This window comes from Primulina tabacum, chromosome 2 (assembly GCF_025594145.1).
Source record: "Primulina tabacum isolate GXHZ01 chromosome 2, ASM2559414v2, whole genome shotgun sequence".
In the NCBI taxonomy this organism is placed as follows: domain Eukaryota; kingdom Viridiplantae; phylum Streptophyta; class Magnoliopsida; order Lamiales; family Gesneriaceae; genus Primulina; species Primulina tabacum.
Window position 1 is genome coordinate 49,657,624 of NC_134551.1, and position 18,823 is coordinate 49,676,446.

The 18,823-nt window shown below is 36.9% G+C and overlaps 2 protein-coding genes across 2 annotated transcripts; one reads left to right on the forward strand and one right to left on the reverse strand.

The window, feature by feature from the left end:
* Window positions 1-2,430: 2,430 nt before the first annotated feature.
* Window positions 2,431-14,745, forward strand: LOC142534805 (vacuolar protein sorting-associated protein 54, chloroplastic-like). The gene is given in 20 exon segments (XM_075641534.1): window positions 2,431-3,464; window positions 4,468-4,530; window positions 4,606-4,685; window positions 5,101-5,200; window positions 6,158-6,232; window positions 7,009-7,144; window positions 7,359-7,447; window positions 7,956-8,206; window positions 8,641-8,812; window positions 8,900-8,983; window positions 9,058-9,473; window positions 9,970-10,123; window positions 10,419-10,500; window positions 10,799-10,878; window positions 11,743-11,904; window positions 12,894-12,961; window positions 13,437-13,476; window positions 13,478-13,518; window positions 13,602-13,846; window positions 14,498-14,745. Coding segments are annotated over 19 exon segments (3,051 nt in total). The 5' UTR covers window positions 2,431-2,645; the 3' UTR covers window positions 13,741-13,846; window positions 14,498-14,745.
* An 8-nt stretch (window positions 14,746-14,753) lies between these two features.
* LOC142534813 (alpha-glucosidase) lies at window positions 14,754-18,476 on the reverse strand. Its single transcript, XM_075641542.1, has 5 exons — window positions 18,150-18,476; window positions 16,977-17,671; window positions 16,633-16,863; window positions 15,868-16,514; window positions 14,754-15,774 (listed from the first exon to the last, which is right to left on the reverse strand). The coding sequence occupies exons 1-5, from the start codon at window positions 18,389-18,391 to the stop codon at window positions 14,890-14,892; spliced, it is 2,700 nt and encodes an 899-aa protein (XP_075497657.1). The 5' UTR covers window positions 18,392-18,476; the 3' UTR covers window positions 14,754-14,889.
* Window positions 18,477-18,823: the final 347 nt, after the last annotated feature.

The following is an 18,823-nucleotide window of genomic DNA, read 5'->3' on the forward strand; positions in this document are numbered from 1 at the left end:
ATCATTCAAAGAGCGGCTGACTCCCAAAGTAAGTGTCATATGACACCATAAATGGGTCTTGGTTCCATGTGCCCTCAAGTTTGGCTTGATATACACCATAAATGGGTCTTGGTTCCATGTGCCCTCAAGTTTGGCTTGATATATACAATGTAAGCTCGTCTCCTCAACAAAACGTGACTTTAAGTAATTGGCATGAGATGAAAGTATCATCGTTGGCTCTTGAAGAACAAAATATGTTGAAATCGGCAATGGAGAAAGGCAAGGATCTCCTAGATGTATATATGATGATATTATCGACGAGCTCAAATCGATAGTCTCAAGAGCTTGTTCAACTCTCAACTTCATTGGTGCCTCATCTTCGTGTGATATTTCTTCCAAAACTTCTTCAGACTGAGGCTCAACATTTTCCTCATTCAATGCCACGCGCTTGTTTACCATGTCATTCAATCGACTTATGATTATTTCAAGACTATATCCCTCATCTTCTTGATGCTCGAAAGGTTGATATGTAAAATCAGATTGGCTAATTTGTGGAGTGTATTGGTGGCTCCAACTCTGCAGTGAAGGATCCCAATACTGATGGTAATCAAAGTCGGCCATATCATTTAGCAAATATATCACACTATCTTTATCTCGACTAAGTAGTGGGCTACCAGTTGTTAGTGCTCCATTAAATACCCATCTTCGTGTAACTGCATTCAAACCTTTAAGGAAAAGTCGAAGAAGAACATAGTTAAAAAAATCATGATTCCTGAATGTTGTTACTAAATTATTGAATCTCTCCCATGCTGCGTAGAATGGCTCTCCGTTTTGTTGGGCAAAAGTTGTGAATACTTGTCGATGAAACATCTCAAAGTATTTTACAACAAAAAGTTCTCAAATTCTTTTTTTTTTTTTGATGAATCACCTGTACAAGAAGAATGAGACATAAAAAAAATAATAATAGCAAAACTCGAAAAAAACTAACCTTGCACCGTTCCCCGGCAACTGGCGCCAAAATTTGGTGTGCTGTCGTTGTGCCACCAAACTTAAATTCTTACTCTCTAAATAAAATTAGTGTAATGGTGAGCAAGTTCGAATCCACAGGGAACGGTGGGTGATTTCTTTCGAGTAAAAGTGCAAATAAAAGGGGGAATTTTTGGATATGAATTTAATAAAATACTAAACTAAATTTAACACGCAAGAAGAAATAACTAATCAAGATGAATAACTAATGAAATGTAAATTAATATTACCAAGCTCGATTCAAGGGATTTCTACTATTCAATTGTATCACTGTTCATCGACTAACATATTATTTATTCATGCAGTTACAAGTAATTAACCTTAGAATTATAGGGATAGCCGCTAAAATCCTTGCGTTTTCCTAATTTAATTGACCAAACCCAGCATTCAGTCAAAACTTATCAATAATTAACTGGGCACGATACCGTTCCATATTAATTAAAAATAGCATATTCGTTTTGTGAAAACAGTTAATCCTAAAATCTAACAACCGAGATAGCTGCAATTGATAGATCGAGTTTCGTTGATTTGTATAGATTAAATATGTTATGATAGCACAACACACCTAATCTATCGTTACTCATGTACCAATCGTTCATGACAATTACGGATCACTGAATTCATGGATAGCAGTAGAAAATTATATCTCGAATTAAATTGTCAGATTAACCGAGATACAAATTTCGTATAAATAAATCATAAATCAACAAATACTTGAACAAAACACGAATATTAAATTAAAGTGCAAAAAATCTCACAGTGATAAATCGAAATAGTAAAAATATCCCTTGAATCAAAAATAAAACTTAGCCTAAAGATGTGGAGAGAAGTTGAGAGAAAATCCTTGAGCCCCTTGTTTCTTGTGCTTCACGTGAAATTTTTTTGGAGAGGAGAGTTGAGAATTCTCTTCCAATCTGATTCTTTTTATTCCTGTGTTGTGGCGGTCTTCTTCCGATTGAGTAGTAAGCTTTTGGGTCTTAAAAAAATTAAGCTAAAGAAGCCCACTAATTCTAATTAACCCTAAATTTTAAATATAAAATAATAGATAATATTTTATCTAGATTTTCCCTCCTTGCAATTTTTGGCAACTGAAATATCGTCACAAGGCGTGGCCACGCCTTATTCCAGGACTTCTTCTGGTTTGGTCATTCACTTTCAAACTCTATCTTGGAAACTTCAAATTTGATAAACATCACCTTTTTAATCAAATTTGCTCCAAGACCGCGAAAGTTCCTCCTACAGTAAAATTACACAAAAATGTATCAATTAAACATATCGGAGGTTGAAATAACGGGAAATATGAAATAAAAATACTAACTATTACGAAGCCTATCAGTAACTAATATAAATTTATTTTTTAGATAGGTTTATAAAAATAAAATGTTATGACATGTTTGGTTTTATCAATTTAATTAAACAAAAGAGAGCTATGTCCGTTAAATGCCTCCAACCGGTGATTCAATTATCCGATTCAACCCGGTTCTCTGTCACATCTCCTACCTCCCCCCACCCCCTTGTCATCTGAGATCCGGTCAGTAATCACTTCTCCGAGAACCATCGAGTTCTGCCATTCTTTTCGATCTGTGGCCGATCGAAGATTAAGATCGCATGTAAAATTTTCTAGAAAATTAGATTTTTCAATGACGGCAATGGATTCACCGTCTTCTCGATCGCCGGGAAGTTCGGAAACCCCGATTGCAAACCCTAGGAAACCCTTTAATCTCACCGTTTCATCATTGTCTAAATCAATAACCGATTCGAGTAGCCAAAGCTTCTCCTCCATTCTCAATAATCCTAATCCTAATCCTTCTTCATCTGTCGTTGGTTGGTGGTCTTCCTCCACTTCTGTCCCTGCCCCTGAATTCGCCCCTCTGTCATCTGCACCAAAACCCGGATCCGAACTTAGCAGATCCGATTTCGCTCCGTACCTATCGTCTATATACGAATCTCATTCTCGATTTGTCGACATTCTCAAGCAGCATGACAGGGATGACCTAGGGCTCGACGGTAATTTAACCCCCACTGCCGCAGGTGAGGCGTTGGTAGCATGCCTGAGGGAAGTCCCGGCGCTGTATTTCAAAGAAGATTTTGAATTGGAGGATGGCGCAACGTTTAAGACAGCTTGCCCGTTCAGAACAACATCGGAGAATATTGCATTGCAGGAGCGGCTGTCTCAGTATTTGGATGTGGTGGAGCTACATTTGGTGAGGGAGATTTCATTGCGTTCCAGCTCGTTTTTTGAGGCACAGGGGCAGTTGGAAGATTTGAATGTGAAGATCGTAGAAGGGTGCCGGAGGGTTAGGGAGCTTAAGGAGACAATCAGACTGCTGGTTTCAGATTTGATGGGTTCAGCTAGGAGCGTTCAGGAGCTCAGCATGAAACGTGGAGATTCGATAGCATTGCAGAATAAGCTTAGGCTGGTGATGTCAGTCAATCAGGCTCTCTCCACCCTACAGTTAGTGAGTTCTCCTTCCACGGATTACATGCTTAAAGATGAGATTACTGTGGGCACATCGTATTTGATGAAACCCATTTGCATAATTATGGATAATTACTTCCAGATCCACCTGTTATTTTAATGTCAATCACAACCCATTCATGTTCTTCATAGCATGCATATAAAGTACTGTAGTATGGCACGACGCAATGACTTAGCTTTTTGGTTCACACTGGAGATGACTGTCTGATGACCAATCGGTTACCAGGCCATGCCACATACATTTTTTGTTTCTGGATTGCATTATTTGAAGATTAGAATTTTCCCCAAATATTTTTGTAGATTTACCTATTCAACTTTCCTCCATCTAAGCATTAAGCAGAATTAAAGCTGTCAGTGGCATGAGATGCTAATTTTATAGAAATACTATCAATGGATATTGTGAGCTCCCTAATTGATTCACCCTATTCTCCAGAATTTCCATTTTATGTATTGTCTGCTGCTTTATTCATTTTAATTTTGAGAATTTTTCTCTGCTGATCTTTCACTTTTCAAGTTTCAGATGACCTATCTAAGGTGTTGTTGTCTCTAGGGTTAGACTTGAAATTACAGCTGACTTTAATTTGGGAACTTTGAATCTGATTTTTAAAAATGATTTCAGTCCGTCATTTGTTTTTGGCATTTATATAATCTACTTGGATATGGTTGCAGTAAGATCACATTAACTATCTTTTGCAAGTTAATTATGCTGCTCAATTCATTTTCATAATTTTGAAGCAATGGAATACGTAAGCTATTGAAAGCATAAATTGGCACTTGATGTGCTGCAGAATAGCGTGTGCTGCACTGCATGCACCTTGCAGTATAGTTTATCTGAGAAGATACCAAGATTCTATGTTTTAGCTTTTTCGTGTAGCATAATGAATTCAGTAATTGTGATCCTGGAATGTCTCATTTATAGCTAGGGCCTAGGAGGGTGACAAGATTGTATCGACTTATATTTTTGTTACCTATTGTTCTTGCAGCTTGTCGCATCTGCAGATTGTGTTGGAGCTTTAGATATTATCGATGATCTACAGCATATATTGGTAGGTTCAAATTATGAGCATTTTGTTCCTATTCCTCCATTTGGCGACCTTACAAATTTTTATGTTTTTGAATAGGATGGAGATGAGCTGATTGGTCTCCACTGCTTCCGCCATCTTCGTGATCATGTAGCAGCTTCAATTGATACTATTAACAGGTTCGTATTCATGCTTAGATGACGAGAATCGTGAGGTTCTTAATTTCTTCATATGTCTCCTACATTGTAGATTGTGAAAATGCCTGTAAGGCCATGATACAGTATTTAGGATGGTTGGTCGTGTGATGATTGATCGATTGCCTTGAACCACCAGATCATTGTACTCTAACCTGTTAGTGAAAATATAGTCCTTGTAATCTATGTGTGAAATGGAAAATGTTTTAGCTCTTCTTGCTCGAGGGGCGTTGACTTTGGTGCTTGTCGTCTTAGGGTTCATTGACTAAGACTTATTTTGTTTTCTGGCCGCCGAACGCAACTGTATATTTTATGGAATAAGTTCCAATAAATGTATTTTGATTAAGGAGTTATGATGTATAGTAATTTGATGTTTGACTCATCAGATTCATTCTTGTAGCATTCTTTCAGCAGAGTTTGTCCGTGCATCGTTGCGTGCTTCTGACAAAGATCTATCAGTTACTACATCTACCTTCACCGTTGATGGAACAGAGGACGAAGTAAGATCAGTGTTGTGTATATATTGATATGTCAACGCACACACACATATTTGTGGCCAATTACCATCTTTTGTTTTTTTTACCTTGAAGGCTGTTTGGTCAATAGTATCATGTTCTTGGAGGTTTACCTAGGGCATATAAGAACAAACTGCGGACCTGCAGTAGAATTCACAAGTTATGTGTTAAATATTCTGATAAATATTTTGATTCCCTGGCATTTCTTGTACGGCAAGTCTATGGTAATCCCATGATTATAGTTATAGAGAATTTAAATTAGTGATGCTGTTATAGTGGATTTGCTTCATCTTTGTAAAGTAGAGGTGGAATAAGCCTGTGAAAGGCATGGGGTGTTTGCTCTCCCTCCCCTTAAGTTTCCTTGTTCTCTATTTATTAGCATGCATTGTTTTTTAAACGGTTTCAGCAGATCCGTGCTTGTGTACGGTTTTTATTTATATGTGTGTACAGTAGTACTGTTTTAGTTGTCCTGATTTTCATATTAAAAAAGATATATAAATTGTCCTTGTTTTAAAATTGCAAAGGTTTTGTATAATCGTTTTTAGTAAACTTCTAATCGACTTGACTCCATAAAAAGTTGGTTTGTTTAAGGTTTGTTTTATGCTCCAAACTTTGCGTTGGCCACATATTTCAACTTGTTTCCTAGTTTTGAAATTGTGCTTCAAAGTCTCTTTATCTCACGTATAGTTGACTTGCTAATCTGCGTGACCTGAGCTATACATATTTTCAGGTTATTTTACTATCCACTTCGTTGGACTTGATTCAACCAATCTTTTATTCCTGCGACTGTGTTGCCTACCCTCTGATTACTGTATACTAATGTTTTTTGTTGATTTTTCAGTTAGATTGTGCTATTTGGATCAAACAAATAATTTGTTGCTTGCTAGATTTTTTTACATAACCTGATTGCAAATCTTTACTGAGGATTGTACTAATTTTCAGGTTAGGCTGATGGAGGAACGGGCCTCTCATTTTCAAGACCAGCTTCTTCCTCTCATCATTGGATTGCTTAGGACGGTGATGCATCATATTTATTTTCATCCTTGTTATCTGTTGCTAAAGTCTGTCTTATATGATGGCTTCTTGTGTGTTTCCTGCATTATTTTGCTTATCGTCAGTGGTATGTGGAATGGTTTCTGGTCTGTCTTAGATATTATCATGTTCGATATAACAAGTAACAACATTGTGGTATGTCATCGTGAACTGCAATTATGCACACTTACTAAACATCAAATGGCAGAAGAAAAACAATATGGGAAAATAATTGTGTTATTTGTGTCTTTTTTTGGCTTGGTAACTGGTTATCTTGAACTTTCACATCAAGGAAGTCTTTCCACTTCATTCAGTTGCAAATTGGTTGCATTGCCAACTTACTAACTAGATGTGTCTTATACATTACCTGCTTAGACCTTAAATTGATTCATCTGAGAGAAATTTTTTTTGTTATCTTCATTTTCTCTAATGTGCTTCAGTACATTTTATTCCAACTTTCAAGTAAGTTGTAAGATAAACTGTTGAAGTGTAACAAAGTAATCATTGCCTTAATGTCACACTTTATTGGCAATTCTTGTTGTTGGTGGTAGGTTCACTAGGAAATATATATTTTCATTTGTTCTTTTAGCGCGATGGATGATGTTTATTGTGTGCTAAACATCTTGAGATGGTTACTTTCATGCTCCACATTTTACTCACTTAAACAGAATGAGGGTAGTCTTATTGACTTGCCCTAATTGTTTATTCACTACTCTCCTTGTGGAAGTTATAAATTGTCTCCCAACATTTAAAATTTTCAGGGAAAATTACCCGCAGTGTTGAGAATCTACTGTGATGCACTTGCTTCTGATATAAAGACCTCAATCAAAATAATGGTTGAGAATAGGCCATTGGAGTCAGATACCATCTCTGGAGAGGGGATGGTGGACGCAGATGGTGGGTTCACACACATTATAATGATGTTCTGTTTCTTTCTAAAACTGCATTTGTTATGCATTAATTATGTGTGTGTAGGATATGGTTAGTCCACTTTTTTCTCCGTTTTGATTGCCAATCAAAATCAATAATGGGCATCTACGAGACACTTTCCTTCAAAGTCCCTTAGTTTGAGATCCTTTTCTTTTGTCTTCATTCCTTGATGCTGATTCAGGTGGAGGTTCGTCGCTTGGAAGTAAGTTGAAGAACCTATCACCTGAAAGCTTTCTTAAACTTTTGGAGGAAATTTTTAAGACAGTGCAGGTAACATAAGCTTGCCTATTTTTTCTTACCTTTTTCTAGATTATATTTCTGTGTCTATCAAAGCATATAAATCTTTTGCAAGGACATGTCAAGTATTTGCCTCTTCTCGACTCAAACAAGATTAGTTTCTGTTGAAGGGTCACACTAATCAGCAGTTCATAGAAACTAAATCCCAGGGAAGGTTTGGAAATTTTTTTGATCCAGAAAGAAGTCTGGAGGGTAATATAATCTGTAAAGAGCCCTTGATTTAAATAGGACGTATAAAAAAGTTCTTATATTTTGGAGTTGTTCTAGGCAAGTGTTTATGCATTTTTTAGTTTCGGTGTGATTTTACATTTGGATCATCAATAAGCCCTGCAACTTTTTTCCCAAGCTTTTCATGAGGATATACCTGCTTTTGCATTTAGACATATTTGTCTGGAAGAGAGCGTGTGTCTACATCCCAAATATTTTTTGGTTAATGTATTTTACAATCTTACCTTACATTCCTTTGATTTAGTGAATGCAGACACACTTATTGCGAGCTTCTGAAGTCAAAAGAGCAATTGAACGTATCATGGGAAATCTTGATGGCCACTATGCTGCTGCTTCAGTTGCTGCTGCAATTGCACATGGTGCAGCAGTTCCAGAAGCAGCTCCGGACTCTGATGGTCATGTCAGTTCCTTTGTACTACATTATTCGCAGAATTCCCCAAGGGTTTCATCAATCCAGGGAAGGGGATATGATGATACAAGTCCAAGTCTCTCAAGAAATTTTCGGTGAAAACTCTTTTCTTATGTCTTTATTTTTGTTAGCATCAGTTTTTCCTGTATTTGGGGTGACTGAGAATGTGATACCGTTGTCCCACAATGATTGAAAATGAAAGTTCAAAGTAGTTTATAATGATTTACAATTGACTCATATAGCAACTTGAGTTAATCAATTTTGTAAAACGAGAATGAATACGAAATAGTTGTGATAGAAGTTCATTGTGCAGTCGTGCTTACGCGGGACCTGACCCCACGGTGTGACACAAAACAACTTAGCTCTAGAATTGTCAGCCTGTCAGATTTAGAAATGGACTATAATCATCACTTTAATTTATATTATTACCTTTAAAATAACAATTTTGTGTTGTAAAGCTTGAGCTAAATGTGATCATGATTCCGTGTGCCCTGTTAAGATATTTAAGATTTTTTTTTTGGCTGGACAGTGCTGATATTTTAAGGGAAAATGCAGAAGCTCTATTTGCAGCTTGTGATGCTGCTCATGGTAGATGGGCAAAGATTGTTGGGATCCGTTCTCAAATTCACCCAAAGCTTAGATTGCAGGACTTCCTTGGTGTTTATAACATCAGTCAGGAATTTATAAGTTCAACAGAGAAGGTATGCATTGCCTTTTGTTTTGATGCTGCCTATGATAGAGTTTTGTATCATTGCGTTTATGATATCATATTATGCTAACATAAACAGATTGGTGGAAGATTGGGATATAGTATCCGTGGAACGCTACAATCACAAGCTAAATCCTTTATTGATTTTCAGCATGAATCTCGAGTTAGTTCCCTTCCAACCAGTTGTCTTTACCTTAATCGTGCTCAAGACACATGACATTTTTGCTGGTAACACAGATGGCTAAGATGAGGGCTTTACTTGACCAAGAAAATTGGGCTGAGATAGATGTGCCGGATGAGTTTCAGACCATTGTCACATTGTTCTCTTGTGCTGAACCTGAACCTGAACCCGAACATTCTGGAAATAATGGTGTGGCTCCTGGTTATCTCACTTCAAGTTCTAGTGACTTGGTATCAAGCCATGATGGTGCCTCCACAGTGGATGCTGGACCATCAAATTTATCTCCACATATTGAGAAGCCTAATTCTAATGGGACGTATCTAGATGATATGCCAAATACTGAATCATCACGCTTGAGTGGGGCCAGCAATTCTGATGTTAGTACTTCCACTCATGGTAGCATTAAGGAGCGTGGAAAATCTTCCCTTCGAATGCTTTATTTTAAAGGTGTTGGATATCACATGGTGAACTGGTGAGCTATCATGATCACACAAGTAGCTTATCTTCCTTGGTTCAACATTATTGTGAATGAAAGGCTTGGCTAAAATACACTTGCCATATCAATCCCACCCCTAACATAGAAAACCTTCATCCTCCTGATTTTACTGCCAGATATCATTGAAATGCCATAAACTTTGATGAACTTGGACTTTTACTAGAGTTGTGGCTAATGTGAATGGTTGATTTGAATATTGGCTCATCATTTTGGGTGGCTTTATTTCTTCCATTTTGCCCCAGTTTTGTGTGTATCATGCCTTACTAATATTTCAGTTCTAGCTTATGAATACTGGTTGGGTGTTGGTCATGCCCACATTTTCATGTTGTCAATGTCTCCCGACATCTGACCGGATAGCCAAAGCATATTCTATAAACATATCATATATGATTTTTTAACTTGATTGTTACTCTTTTTTGGTTCTTATGGTGATTGGCTTTAATGATAACGTTTTTTTCCATGGCTGCTTCAGTGGATTGTATTTAGTGAAGATGCTGTCAGAGTACATAGATATGAACGATTGTTTACCCACTCTATCTGCGGAAGTAGTTCATCGGGTTGCTGAGATCTTGAAATTTTTCAATTCAAGGACTGCTCATCTTGTGCTTGGAGCGAATGCCTTACAGGTATAAGCCGAGAATATTATAAGTTGGATGTAGTCTTTTTTTACTTTTAGAGTATTTGATAATTAATCTTTATACACCACAAGTGAGGGTTTCATGCTGTATGTGATTAATTATATATTTATTTTTATGTTGACCCTATCTTGGAGAGGTTTGGAAACATATACAAATAGTATTTTTGCTGTAATCAACGTGAGGAGTTTTTATTTGGTGTTTAAGACTCTGACCCAAGTTTGGTTGATGAGTGGATAATATACTTTGATCTGAATTATTCAACTTTTATTTTGTTTTGTTGCAGGTTTCTGGTTTGAAATCTATCACCGCTAGACACTTGGCTATGGCTAGCCAGGTTATCAGCTTCACATACGCCATCATCCCTGGTAGGTGGTTATTGTGTACTGTTAGGTATTATTAACATACTATGATATCATACTTTTTTAACGTAAACAACATCATCATTTGATTATTGTGTTTATCGTAAGCAAAATGATTTATGGTATGCCATACAAAATCTCATTGGCGCCCTCATCATTTCGTGGCTAAATTGAGAGAGAGAGTCCATTTGTGCTTGCAATTTTTCTCTTGTATTCCTTTTCCTTTATAATCAAACAACATTTACTGTAGAAAAAAAATTGGAAGTTTCTTCTAATGGCCTGATGTTTTACATTGTGTGTCAAGAAATTAGGAGGATTCTCTTGCTCAAAGTGCCCGACACCTACAAAGGGCTATTGCGGTTAGAGATTGGTCGTGTAACAACTGTAAGAGAAGCAGTCATTGTTTTTATCTTTTTAATACAGTATTTTTCTACCACTTCTCTAAAATGCGTACTCATAAAACAGCATGCATTATCTTTATATGATGTTGGTACCGCAAAAATCACCATGACGTGGATGTCATATCTATGAATCCCCTTGCATTCCCTTAGGTTGTGTTTGGAACGATGGATTTGAATTCCTTGACTTGTTTGAACTTTGAATAAACAAAATTCAATTGAATTTCAAACCAGACCAAATCTATCAATCAAAGTGCAATAGATAGCTGACATGCTAAAGAATTTTGTGGTGGGAGTTCATGTCATTGCTTGTTTGCACAGACAGTGTATCGTTGTAAACACAATCATACCTTTGTAACTATTGAATTCAACTACCGTGTAAGAAATCAGTTGCAGAGGGTTAAGGCTTGAGCATGAAGAGTGATTGTAGTCTCTGATCTCGGAATATCAGCTGTTTCATACATGAGTGACCTGATAGCGTTGGATCAGGGTTAGAATGTTAAAACTTGAGTTTCTATTGTGCTATTCTTAAAGTCTACTAGTTTTTCTCTTCCAAGAGGGTTCACTGGTATCTTTTGACTGTCAGAACAGTTTTATCATATGATTGCTTTGTCTATGGTGACAAGAGAGCTGTTTTTGGGAAGAGCGATTATAACAATGTGATAATGGTGAAAATTATCAATATATTTATACCCTCATAGTTCCTCTATCCATGTATTATGTAATGAAACTTAAGATTTGAACCCCTGCAAACTTTTCCTGGGAAAACTCCAGTATTTATAAGTCGTTTGTTTATCCTCTTTGTTTCTGAGCACAGCTTCATGATAGATGTGTTTATTTTTCACTTTAGGACTACAAAAATCATCGTGACGAGATTCACTCCAAACTGGTTCAAATAATGAGAGAAAGGTTGCTTCTTCATCTGAGGAGCATGCCACAAATTGTTGAAGGTTGGAATAGATCTGTGGATACTGAGTTACAACCTAGTCAGTTTGCTCGATCTCTTACTAAGGTACGGACGGAACTGAGCTCCAACTTTTATGTATGTTGTTGAAAAAATCTCATCTGCGATATTGACCATGTTAGGCAGGTTTATGGGATGCTACAGTAGTTTCGTCGGGCTATATTACAATTTGCACCTTTAGGAGTTTGTTTGGATGGGTTCTATTTTGCAACTTTATTTGAGCTTGGTAGTATTCTTACTATTTTCTCATGTGGAAACTTCTATGACCTGCTCAGTAATTGATTAATCTAAATGTTTGTGATTGAAGCTTTTAGCTTTAAAATTTTTTCTCATGAGTAGTTACACAAACCAGTTTCATGACAGTTCCATATTTTTGTATTTATCTGTTCTCAAAGAAGAAATTGTTGATAAACAAATCATCTAGATGCAGTATAAAATTCATCAAACATGGATCTTGCTCTGGATCAGTCCAACCAGAAGTGTCATCATAATGAAGATTTAGTTGATGAGTTCTATTTTGCTTGTGATTGAATCGTTTAACTTTAAAATTTTGCATGAGTGGCTCACGAACTAGTTTCATGATCATGACCGTTCCATTTTTAGTATCTATCTGTTCTCGAAAGAAGATTTTGAGAGCCCGAATGATCTAGATGCAGTATAAAAATCATCAAACATGGATCTTCCTCATTTGGATCAGTCCAACTAGATATGTCATCATAATGAAGATTTCATAATATTGATGGCCCTTATCATATCTTGTAACAGCCACTGCTTATGACTTTGATCAGATAAAAAAACTCTTTAAGGGATGAAAAAGAGACACCCGCTAGGAAGCTAGAATTTATATGCTTCAGCCTGGTTGATTTACTTCTTTTCTTAGTGCGGGAAGGCTTGTAGGGATTTTCCACCTTTTGTTTTAATTTGAAGGTGCAGACAAATAATAAATAATTAAATACATACTTATTTTCCCTTGTGGTGTTTGTGTTTGCTGTTCTGCATCTTCGAATCATAAACTGAATATGTTACATTTGTCACAGGAGATCGGCCAGCTATTACGTACATTATCTAAACATCTGCTTGAAGAGGATGTTCAAGCTATTTTTGGGTAAATATCGAACACCAATAGTGCAACTGGATTTTCATTGTTTGCTTATTTAGTTTCCTTTTGGTTTTGTATTGTGTACTCTATGATCCACGAGCATGCTTAGCTTGCATTTGCAGCTTTAACTTGAGATTGTCTTTAAACTGGTTGGATGAAGGTGGAGATTTGCTTAAACTGCTATAAAATTTTAGATTGATTTGCAACACACACAGATCTATAATTGACATTAATAATCAAACTTTTCTCACCACCATGATATGATCTTATCTCGAAGCTTCTCCTCAATATGACATGATGACATGAGTCATCACCCAATGAATTTAATTGAAAAATGATTGTTGGACTTCTTCTCCGGAACCAACTAAAATAATGAAAAATCTGTTCCAAGGCTGTTTGTATTGTCGGATAAAATTATTTGCTTGTTGACATTTGGAATGTGTCTGTTGTATTAAAATGCCCTCATTGCATTCTATTACAGGCAAGTGGTGGTAATGTTGCACTCCCAAATATTTGAAGCTTTTGTCTCACCTAGAGCTAAGCACGCCACAGGCGAAAAGCAGGTACTGATATCCTTTTTTTTACTTCATATGAGATGTGTCTCGGGTTTATATTGATACCAATCATTTGCATTATCCTGTGGCAGACTTCATTATGACGTCCAGCATATTCTTGGATGTATCAGATCTTTACCTTCTGATAATTTAAGTAAATCAGATCCCCCAAACCGGGGGCTTCTTGATGATTTCGTGGCACAACACTTAGGGTCCGAGTCTGGCGAATAGACTTTTTGGCAAGGAAGTTAATTGTTATAGTTGCTTGAGGATTTACTGCTATTATTGGTTTTCCATCTGGAAGATTCTTAGCCAAGGTGGCGGCCCTTAAAAAGAGGTAACAGTTTTCGTTTGCATATCTGGCTGGGGAAGATGTCTGGTCGGACAGTTACCGAATTTGCATTTGCTTATTTAGTGAATCTCCATTTCTTGCCATTTGGAGAGTTTGCTGCGGAGACCTGATTTGTTAAATTGAATTTCATACTGTTATCTAGACATTAAAGATTCAGTTATCTTCTTCTCCAACAACCATACTACTGCACCATCGTCGTTCCCAACTACTGTCGTCTTGATTGTATGATGTTTTCCGTTGCCTTCACCCAATAGTTTTTCTTCTTCATTCAACACCTTTCTTTCACTTTCTTTACTGTGTTGACATCTCTATGTACGGATTTAGATCCTTGAAACAAGTATCTGTGTTTACTGTTTGGCATTGGCGTCCTTGGAATTTAAATGGCTCAGTAAATTTATTGTCATTATGTAGGTGGCAATTTTTTCCAAATGGCTTGATGATTGAATTACTTATATCGAGTAAAAACATACTTACTTGATATATAGGATCCACCAGAAACTCTCTAAATCAATGCTCCATACATGGTTCTCATCACATGTGCTAATTTATTAAAGCTTATACTGTTCTGCTTCTCTTGATGCTAAAATTCCAGGGGTACCATACACCATACTCTGCTTAGGGTTTTTGAAAATCCAGGGGTACCAGACTCTTCTCATGGTTACGGAGGTTTGTGTGAATTGGATGCCTGTTTGCCAAGGAATGAGTGAATGTATTCTTTTGTAATAGGTTCTGTATTATTTTTATTTCATTTTTGTTATCCAAAGAACCGAAAAAAAATGCCTGCTTGACCCAGTTCGCCTGAAGTTTTCTTCTCTTATATTTCATTTACTGCAACATTTTGCAGATTCTGTAAGCCTGTAAATTAGCAACATAAAGCGAGGCATACTGGAAGTTGAAACTGAAGTTTTCATGAATTTTAAAAATACTGTTATTCTTTGAACAGAATGTGTACAACAAGCTTCAGCTGCAACAGCAAGTGGACATTATTCATTTGTTGTCATTATTCCACGAGACATACTTTAAATCTTCTATTTGAGCGGAAGCTCAAATAAGAAATCTTGCCCTATAAGCAATTTTAGATCAGATATTTCAACCGTGACAAATCCATCGCAATAATTCTCTACTTTCAAAAAAGCCGTGTTTTTTAGCTCCGACGCCAAATCAGTAACCAACCTGAATCTTTCCATCATGTTAACTTTTCTGGTCAATCCCAAAATAGTCAACTTGTCAATGATCCACTTGTGATTCAAGGCAAAATCTCGATTAGAAACTTCTGATGAGATAGTCAGGTTATTACCCACAATCCCACTGTGAAATTTCACCAAGCTCCAATTCCCCCCTTCTCCTCCCATTTCTATATCTTCTCCACTATCCAAGAAAACTTGTCCACTACTGATACCCCCGCCGCCTACCACAACTAGCAAATGGAATGGGGTGCTTCTTGCAGCCACAGTTGTCATTGCTTCGCCTTGCATAGCAATAATATTTCCTTCATGCGCATGCACATTGATATAATCAGCGGGTGCATCAAGCTTGACAGGTCTCCCTTCTTTGACACTCACACAATGCGAATAGTCTAAGAGGTCAAACCAGTTTCCTGCTGGGAAATATGCATCAACAGAAACTGCTCCAGGTTGTAGTACAGGGGATACCAACACTCCCTTACCGAGTAAAAACTGCGAGCTGATATTATAAGTGTGGACATCCTCTGGAAATGAGAAGAAAATTGGCCGTGCAATAGGCGTTCCTTTGGAGTGTGCCTCATACATCAATGTGTAGAAGTATGGCAATAGCCGGTAGCGAAGTCCTAATACTCTTCTTGCTGTTGCAGCAACTGAATCCCAGAGGTAGAGTTCTTGACGGATTGAGTTCTTGTCTGAGTGGTCTCTAGAGAAGGGGTAAAATGCACCTAGCTGGCAACAAGTTCTGAATGTCAAATGGTAAAACTAGAAGACAGTTTTAATCTCAATAATCGATTTTTGTGTTCGTTTTTAAGTGGGGCATACCTGAATCCATCTCCGACAAAGTTCTTCATTTGTGTTTCCTGAGAAACCACATATATCTGCCCCAACCATTGGAGTTCCAAACAGTCCAAAATTTAAGATGCCTGGGATTGAGTATTGCAAGTCGTTCCAAGTCGCAGCATTGTCTCCTGTCCAGTGCGCTGTGTACTTGCCAGAACCCACAAATGTAGATCTACTAAGAACAAATGGCCTTTTGCCAGTTATGTTAACTAAAGCAGCATTAGTGGCTCTGGATTCCAAGAAACCATAGAGATTGTGAATGTCGTACTCCGTGATGTTATTAAAATGTAGAGAAGTTGCAGGTACGGTTCGCTCATTGATGAGACGTTGGTATCCTGCATTGTTGATCCTGTAAGATGGATCGTCAATGGTTGAAGACGGATTGGCAGGTGAGGTTATGAAATTTGATATCTCATTCATGTCAATCCAAAGGCCATCAACAGGAATAATTTCATGGAATATTTTTATTTCATTGCTCCAAAAGGTTTCAGTTGAGGGGTTCAGAAAGTCAGGGAAGTAGGTTAATCCAGGCCAAACCTTGCCAAGGTATGGAACACCATTTCGTTTTATGAAGATGTTAGCTTCCAGTCCTCTTACATAGGTAGGATATGTGTCATCTACAGCGATTCCTGCCGTTTACAAAACAAATGCAAAACGATATTAAAGAATTTATTCATTTACGTTCTGGTATCTGTATAGTAAACAAGAAACCAATTGGAGATATAAAACACAGGAGAGGTCATTTACCAGGATCAAGAATAACCACGTATTTCTGTCCATTCTGATGAAGTGCATCAACAAATTTCTTCATTTTGTCTGCAGGAAAATTAATGGGGTCGAGTGTGAAATCTTTGTATCCATCCATGTAATCGATATCTGTCCACATGACTTCTAGAGGAATCTTAGCCCTTGCATAACCAGCAGTCACATTCTCAAGATCAGAGACATCCTTGTACCCATATCGGCACTGGTGAAATCCTAGAAAAAAGAGCATATCAAAGATTTGTTACAAGAAAATTCACGTCTTGAGCAAATTGCTTAAGCTTAATAATTTCATCAAAATGTCCCTTCATGTAACACAGTAACAGTACCAAAAGACCAGTAAGGCATCGGAGCAGGGCGTCCAATCAGTTCAGTGTATTGCTCCATAACCAATTCCGGCGTCGGTCCCGCAAAGAAATACAAGTCAAGAATCCCACCAATCACCCTGTAGGTAATCCTATCTCCTGTGTAGACAACATCCATACCATTACTATTGAGCAGCAAAACACCATGAGTCATCCCCTGAGGAGACCTGATATCCATGTAAAAAGGGTGGGAACCGTACAAGTTGACATCCAATTGTGAACTTCCAATGTCAGCATTCCAAAGGGTGAACATCTGATTATGCTGCAGCTTAAAAGAACTTTTTGTATGTTCTCCAATTCCATAAAGATTTGAGCTTTCCGGCGGAAGTGAAGAGGAAATCTGTAGATATTGGTCTTTGAAGATGAGATACGTGGAATCATTGCTGTTTGGGTTGGCGTCGAATAGCGTGTCGGCGGAGGAGCGACGACTGACAGTGAAGCCGAATGGGGTGGTGTTGTGGAGGCTGAATATTAGGTCTGAGTCGGGGTGAGAGAGTAGTGACGGAAACCGGTGGCTAAAAATCCGGGGATGGTGGTTTTCTGAAAGGGAACGCTGGAGACAGGCCTGTGGATGTCGGGGAAGAACTTCGTCCGGGATTTCCCAACGGGATCGGTTGGCGTCCGTTATTTTGATTCTCAAACGATCTTTTGTTTCAAAGCTGCCAGACAGGTCAGAGTTAACGCCGTTACTTTTTTTGTCACAACGGTTAAATTAGAAACAATTATAATTATTTATTAGATACCAATATTTCAGCGGACAATCATGATATTAAATTAAAATTTATTATCCTTTCAAAAAAAATTAAAACTTATGTTAGCATAACTACCTCTTAATATTTTTTTAAAAAAAAGATATAATATATATATATATATATATATATATATATATAACTAAAACCAAAAACGAACTCTATAAAAATCTGTATTTGAGAAAATAATAATATTAAAGTTAACAGAATATCAAATGTACATATTACTAACAAGCATTGAAAATACACAAAAATCAAACAAGGAAAATGAAAAATTCAAACAAATGAAAGATATAAAATATTTTCTGCAGATAAAATAAAAAAAATTGATAATATCTATTTCTGAAAAATAAAGATGAAAATACAAATACAATAAAATCATAATTACCTTGCAGTGAGAGATAAGATTTGAATGTCAGGTCCGAAGACGGAGGTACTGTTGATGAGCTGCAGCTGAGCAGTCAACGATTTCCCCGACGAGTCGTCGTTGGTGACCGATCCAACTCTGTAACCGTATCCGATCACTTGCTCGCCCTTCTGTTCAAAAGATATCGCAGGATTCAAGATCCAACCACACGTCCAAGCCAGCAGCAGAAATCGGAAGCCACGATCACTGGTTCTGCTCTTCATATTCTTCACCAAGTGTCGGCTGCATCTAAATTATTTGAGAGAGGTAGACTGATACTTTATTTATAGGCATGCTACTTACTTGTGGATATAATATGATATTGTTTGAAATTTTCATGCAAGGAAAAAAAGTTAATAATTTATAAATTAATGATTTGAATCAAATGTTATTAATATATTGTAACCGAAAATTTAATGATTTGAAAAGGATTTGATTGCTGGAATGAATTTATGGTTAAGTAGATTTAAACTTTTATATTAATACATGAAATTATTTATAATGTTTTTTAGTAAAAATTTGTTTGATAAAGTATTTGTTTAAGTATTAGTGTGATTTACTTGTGAAAAATATTTTGAAGTTAAAAATACTTTAATTGTAGGTTAATTACTCATCTAGCAGAGGGATTAGGGAAGGAGAATATTCGTGTGACCAGA